We start from the raw sequence: 6797 nt of genomic DNA, 5'->3' as shown, positions 1-6797 counted from the left end.
CTGGGCTGATTTTGTATAGCTGGAAAAGCAGAAGTGGGTTAGCTCACTGGAAGGTATTTCAAAATAACCTTTCTCTTTTTTTTTTTTTTTTTTTTTAATGTAGGATTTGGATAAGAAGCTTCTGAAGTTAAACAGACAGATACAATGTTCAAAGACATTATGGGTCAAAAAGACATTGCTGGGTACCAGAGATGTCTGGTGTGGTTCTTACTGAGGCAAAAGCCACCATTTATGCACTTTCCTACAGGGATCATAGAGACAGAACTCAAACTGGCCACATCCTTGGAAATGTTAAGGACAGAAGGACCCTGGGAGTGTCTGACCGGGGCATGTCCCCCGTGCTCTTTGTGCTGCTCCGTTTGCTCACTCACCTGTCAATGCTGCTGGGAGCCACCAGAGACCTTCAGGTACCTGCCAAAAATGCTTCCAAGTGGTCACAGTAAATGCAGGGAAACCTTGGAATGCTGCTGGTCCTGTTCATCATATTGCTTGCCAAGATGCAGCACCCAGATTCCCTTTCCTCCTTGCCCAGGGGTGATTTTGGATCCTTCCCTGCAGGCACAWCCACCCATCCCTGCCTTGATGGGCCCAGGGCAGGAATGCCCTGGCTGGGGGTGTCTGGCAGGACTGAGCTCTGTGTGGTTGTGCTTCCCTGGATGATTTTGGCTGTGCTGAGCTCTTGCTTTGTTGTCTGTAGTCCCTGGAAGGCATGATCAAGGCGAAAGTGGACGATGTGGTGAACTTCCTGCAGCAGCACATTCAGGAGGACTTGGCACAGCTGATGAGGATTTTGGGGAAGAGTGTGGATGACACCCTCAGCATCGTTCATCTGGTGCTCTGCAGCCTCCTGCAGGCCCCCCAGCAGCAGCCAGGCCAGTGTAAGAAAACCCTTCTGCCCTCTCTTTGAAGGGCCATGGCCATGCAGCCTCTGCTGATAAAMCACTTCCAGCAGCAATAGCTGAGCTGAAGGAAAATCCAGAGTTTGAAGCTTGTTTCTCATTGTAGGGAGGGAAGAACTTTGGGCTGTTTGCTTCCCTTCAGTTGAGTGGGGTTTGCAGAGTTTGGTGCAGTCAATAACTCTGAAAATGAATTATTGACGGAATAACGTCATGAGAGATTGGCAAAGCTTCCAGCTCCTGAGCAGGGCTGCTGCTCCCAGCACTGCAGCTCGTGCTGTGTGCAAGCTGTGCTCTCTGCTGCCTCTCCAATTCTCCCAGAAGTTCTTTGGGAGAAGAGGGATGGCACAGTGGGGCTCATGCTGGGATCTGGAGTCGTTGTGGCACAGAGGGATTTGTGTGTAAATASCCTGTATTTCGAGTGTGGGATGGCACCAGTCAGTATTGCAAGCTTCAGTSTGTCATTGWYCAWGGTCWGACCWTGRWCAATCTGTTCAATCTTTCTGGGGTTGTGGAGGACTTGTATAAATGTCCCCATCACTCACATGAATGACTGGCTGAAGCTCCTGTAAACCTGGATCTGTGTGTGGTGTTTGGGTGTCACTCTTCAGCTGGACCAAGACACTCAGTGAACTTCCAGGACCTGTRAATCTGTGCTTTCTTTTCACTGAAATATTGCAGATGTAAGAGGTGAAATATTCCTGTTGCAGGGCCGGTGGAGTTTGATGATGTTCTCTCCACCAAGGAGGAGAGAAACAAATGGGAAGAAATGGTKGCAAACACAATCATTGCTCCTGAACTGAAGGTGAGAAATCTGCTGTGCAGTCAGCAGCTGAGCAGTTCAAAATGCACTGGAAATCTGATAATATCTGGAATATCTGTGCTGTAATATCTGTGCTACACCTTTCACCCTAAAGCCATCCCATGCATGGCACAGCTGCAGGATCAGGCACTGCTATTCTACCTGGGGAAATGGGACTGGAGTTATTCTGGGCTGATTTTGTATAGCTGGAAAAGCAGAAGTGGCTTAGCTCACTGGAAGGTATTTCAAAATAACCTTTCTCTTTTTTTTTTTTTTTTTTAATGTAGGATTTGGATAAGAAGCTTCTGAAGTTAAACAGACAGATACAAGAGGATGAGAGAATCTCTTCTAACCCCATTGTGAAAATAGTGTATGGGGACCCAGCTGCATTCCTGTCCCGGCTGCCAGGGGACAGCCACATCCATCACTCCAAGATGTGGAGCTGCCGAAAGAGGGTTTCACTGGAGAACCTGGGCCACGTTGTGCAGCAGAAAAATGCCAAGGACAGCGTCCCTCTCCTCTGGAAGTTCCTGCAGAAGGTGGGGGTGGCACAGGAATGAGAGCCCAGCATGTTCAGAGATAAAAAYACAGAAGCACAGAACTCCAGGCCTGGCTTGGGGTGGTCACCTGGGGCAGCTGCCCAGGACCAAACCACATTTGGATTATCCAGTGTCTTTGTTCTCACTTGCTGTAGTCTGGAGAATGCACATGGGAGATAGCTTTTAAATATTTAAGAAGTAATTCCATAAAACAATTCACAACTGGTTTGTCCAAGTTCCCTTGGACACAGGTTCCCTTTCCTCTTCCAGGAAACTGAGCTGAGGCTGGTGAAATTCCTACCAGAGATTCTGGCTCTGCAGAGAGACTTGGTGAGGCAATTCCAGAACACAGCAGAGATCAAACGCTGCTCCATCAGGGAATTCCTCTGGGAACCCCACTCAGGTGAGGAGACTGCCAAAACTGTGATTAATAAAATAGAAACTGCTGGATTGTCCAGTTAATGTGAGTTTTCATCTTCACTTTTTTCTTTTTAACTCTCATCCAAATAAAGGGGAGACCTTAACCCTGGGTATGGTTGAAAAAGATGATTTTAGAGGGAATTAAGTACTGGAGATTTTTCACAAGGGTTGGAGCCTGGAGTTCAGTGGTGTGCTTTGAAGATCCCTCACCAGGAAAARGTGTTCCATCGATTTATCTTTCTTTTGTTTCTCAGGTGTGATGAGGGACCTTCTGGAGAGGAGAGTGAATGTGTTTCTGTCTGTCTGGAACAAGCTGAGAAGCTCCCTGGACACCAATGGTGAGCAGCTTCTTTCCCATCCTGTTCCTCCACTGCTCCTCATCCTCAGTTTGGGTTCTTCCCACCGGTGATGCTGAGACATTGCCTCAAAACTGAGCTTGGCCGTTGGATTTGAAGAGTCTAGGTGCAAAGAAAAGGATTTGTTTCCCCTCTTGCAGTGAACTTTTTCCTTTTCTTGCTTGTCCCTACCACCAAGAGCATGGCTTTTCTCAGGCTCTGGGCCTCCTCAGACACTCCTCTCTGTATTTCAGGGGAAATCAAGCTGCCCAAAGGCTACTGTGATGCYGAGCTGAGCGTGGAGAGCAGGCTGGAGGTGCTGCTGCCGCGGCGSCAGGGGCTGGGGCTGTGTTCCACTGCCCTGACCAGTTACCTCATCGGGCTGCACAACGACTTCGTGCACTCGGTCAACAGACACATCAAGGAAGATGATAGGTGTGCTGCTGCTGCTCCAGCTTGGGGCTCTGCTGCCTTTCCTGCCTTTCCTGCCTTTCCTTCCTCTCCCTCTGAACGGAGGCTCTTTGCTCCCTGCAGGTATTTGATCAGCCCCTCGGAGGTGGCCGACCTGCACCTGATCAGTTATGAGGTGGAGAGAGACCTGATCCCTCTGATCCTGTCCAACTGCCAGTACAGCATGGAGAAGGGAGGGGAGACCTTGCAGGACTTTGATCTGGAGAGGATCCAGCAGCAAGTGATCAGCAAGTTCCTGCAGGGGAAGCCGCTCATCACGCTGACAGTAGGATGGGAAGGGGCTGTGCAGCCAGGAGGGCACTGGGACCAGTTTGCCACAACTTCACATCCRTGGCTTTCTCTCCTGACAGGGAATCCCCACCCTGGTGTACAGGCATGACCGCAACTACGAGCAGCTGTTCAGTGATGTCAGGAATAAGCTGGAGCAGGTGGGTTTCTGCACTGCAGGAGACAGGGCAAGCATCAAATCCCTGATTTTCCAAGCGTTTTCTGTCCTTTGCCTCATCCATCCAAAGCTTGCCCAGTGACTTCTCAGCATGCCTTGGGTGTGGGCAATCTGGCCTGGTGTTGTCAGCCAGGATTTACAAAAGAAAGGGATATAATTCAGCATTTCAGTTTCCTAAATCTGGTGCTCYGTTGTCTCCCATGACTTCAGCAACTTGAACAGAAAAAGGAATGGCTCTAAAATAATGTAAAGTGTGACTTTGTGGTTTTCAGAGTGCTCTGCCCAGTTCTGTGATGAACATGATCAGTGGGGAGCTGCAGTCCTACAGTGATGTGTGTGATGCTCTGTCTCTCACTGAAATCACCCTGGGCTTCCTGGCCATGGCTGGTGAGAACGCTGAGATGCCGCTCACCGACTACATTGAACAAATTCTGCAGATGGGGGACCAGACAAACCCTCACGTGCTGCAGGTGAGGGCAAAGCTCGGATTCTGACAGGCTAAGATCTGCCCTGCTTTATGCTAAATCCAGCCAGTGTGACCTTCAAGCCCTGAATGTGTGACAGAGCCCTCTCACTTTCACGATACCAAAAACTGGATTATTAAAGGCAAATGGGGAAGGGTGAGAGGGACACCCATTGCAGATGGGCTCCACTCAGGCTAAGGGGCTGGATGAGCTCTCTCTGGGCAGGGATGGGTTCCAAGGTCATCCCTCACCTCCAATTTGTGCTTTTTTTCCAGGCGCTCAGGCGGTGCCAGCTCAGGCACAGCATGGCCCTGTGGCAGCTCCTGTGTGCCCGTAAATCTGAGCAGCTGCTGCGCCTCAGCAGGGTATGGAACCCCCAGCACCCCTCTGACCTCCTCCTCTGCTCTGTCCTGCCCTKCCTGCAGCTGCTCCAATGCTTGTTTGGTTTTTTTTCTTTTTTCCCTTGCTGCATTTTTAGGATCCTTTCGCAGACATCAGTCCAGACTACAAAAARGAGCTCACGCCAGAGCTTGCCAAGCTCCTGCACACCTTCCTTGTCCACTCAAGGCTGGAAACCTTCCTGCAGGAGCTGCATGAAATGATCATCCTGAAGCTGAGACGTGTCCAAGCTGTGGAGGAATTCAGACCCACGTGGAGGTAGGAGTTCCACACCCAAACCCACCACAGGTTTTACTGACTGAGGCTGCACAGGATGGGAACAGCTCCTTTGGGGGGACACGGCCCAGGCAGCTCAGCTCTGCCCTGCAGCCTCCCCTTGCTGGGTTCTGTGCATCCACCTACACCCATTAAACTGTGTTTTTGGTAGTTGGGGTGGTGCAGGGCATTGACATTGTGTGGCCCTTGTGCTTTGCTGTACTACTAATGCTGTTCTGCTCTGTTTTCCAGCCTGAAGGAATCATTCTTGCCTTACCTTGATGCCAAAGACTCTGAATTAGTTATGGAACTGGAAGACACATTCCCAGATGAGATTCTTCTCTCTCATGTCTCTGCTACCTGGAAAGCAGCCGCTCTCTTCAAGCGGGAGCACAGGGGAAGTTAGGACAAGAAACTGCCAGGAAACATCTGTGTTGGGGCTTCTGGAACTTTGGGCATTTGTTTGGGGGTTGTTGGTTATTCTTTGGGTTTGGGGTTGTTTTTGCACATGATGTGGAGAGGAGAGGTGGCCGTGGAGCAGGAGGGTGAAACAGATGCAGCAGTTCTGTGTCAGTCCTGGCTGACCACAGCCCCAGAGCCACCCGAGGAAGATGAAGGACTATTTTACAAACCACGCTGCCCTGGTGCTGGGACGGCGATTTACACAGTTTTTCACTCTGCATTTCTGCCGGCACTGGGAGGCAGAACCGGCTGATGCCCAGCACCGCTCCCTGCAGCTGGGACGGGACCAGGAGGGACTCGGGGCTCCTTCCCTGCCTTAAGGGCGGCAGCCGCTCCCCGCTGCTGCCCCGTGCCTTTCCCAATAAACTTGTTCATCTCCTGCCTCCTTCCCGGCTCGGTTCAGTGCTCGGAACAGCCGCTCCCGGCTCGGTGCTCGGTTCTCGGGCCCGGAACAGCCGCTCCCGGGTCGGTGCTCGGTGCTCGGAACAGCCGCTCCCGGGTCGTTTCTCGGTTCTCAGTGCCGGAACAGCCGCTCTTGGGCCGTTTCTCGTTTCTCGGTGCCGGAACAGCCGCTCTTGGGCCGTTTCTCGTTTCTCGGTGCTCGGAACAGCCGCTCCGGGCCGTTTCTCGTTTCTCGGTGCCGGAACAGCCGCTCCCGCCTCCTTCCCGGCTCGTTTCTCGGTGCTCGGTGCCGCTCCCCGGCTCAGTGTTCGTTTCTCGCTGCTCGGAACAGCCGCTCCCGGGCCGTTTCTCGGTGCTCGGAACGGCCGCTCCCGCCTCCTTCCCGGCCCGTTTCTCTGTGCTCGGGGCCGGAACAGCCGCTCCCGGCCCGTTTCTCTGTGCTCGGGGCCGGAACAGCCGCTCCCGGGCCCGGTTCTCGGTGTTCGGTGCTCGGAACAGCCGCTCCCGGGTCGTTTCTCGGTTCTCAGTGCCGGAACAGCCGCTCTTGGGCCGTTTCTCGGTGCTCGGGGCCGGAACAGCCGCTCCCGGGTCGGTGCTTTGTGCTCGGAACGGCCGCTCCCGCCTCCTTCCCGGGTCGTTTCTCGTTTCTCGGTGCTCGGAACAGCCGCTCCCGGGCCCGGTTCTCGGTGTTCGGTGCTCGGAACAGCCGCTCCCGGGTCGTTTCTCGCTGCTCGGAACAGCCGCTCCCGGGCCGTTTCTCGGTTCTCAGGCCCGGAACAGCCGCTCCCGGGTCCGTTTCTCGCTGCTCGGAACAGCCGCTCCCGGGCCGTTTCTCGTTTCTCAGTGCCCGGAACAGCCGCTCCCGGGCCGTTTCTCGGTTCTCAGTGCCCGGAACAGCCGCTCCCGG

The 6797-nt window shown here is 53.1% G+C and overlaps 1 protein-coding gene across 1 annotated transcript in view; it reads left to right on the top strand.

The window, feature by feature from the left end:
- The window catches only part of RNF213 (ring finger protein 213), a gene marked incomplete at its 5' end in the record, with an annotated part of 40773 nt that extends 34890 nt beyond the window's left edge, over positions 1 to 5883 (top strand). Inside the window, 13 exon segments of the mRNA XM_057386838.1 lie at positions 248 to 407; positions 698 to 878; positions 1607 to 1701; positions 1986 to 2237; positions 2508 to 2640; positions 2912 to 2995; positions 3247 to 3427; positions 3527 to 3728; positions 3814 to 3891; positions 4181 to 4378; positions 4648 to 4737; positions 4851 to 5029; positions 5279 to 5883. Of these exon segments, the coding sequence (XP_057242821.1) occupies positions 248 to 407; positions 698 to 878; positions 1607 to 1701; positions 1986 to 2237; positions 2508 to 2640; positions 2912 to 2995; positions 3247 to 3427; positions 3527 to 3728; positions 3814 to 3891; positions 4181 to 4378; positions 4648 to 4737; positions 4851 to 5029; positions 5279 to 5432 (1987 nt within the window).
- Positions 5884 to 6797: the final 914 nt, after the last annotated feature.

This window comes from Malurus melanocephalus, unplaced genomic scaffold, assembly GCF_030028575.1.
Source record: "Malurus melanocephalus ecotype Western Australia unplaced genomic scaffold, MMel_1.1 scaffold_1073, whole genome shotgun sequence".
NCBI lineage: Eukaryota > Metazoa > Chordata > Aves > Passeriformes > Maluridae > Malurus > Malurus melanocephalus.
The sequence above is the reverse complement of the archived record's forward strand: the minus strand, read 5'-3'. Positions and strand labels throughout refer to the sequence as shown.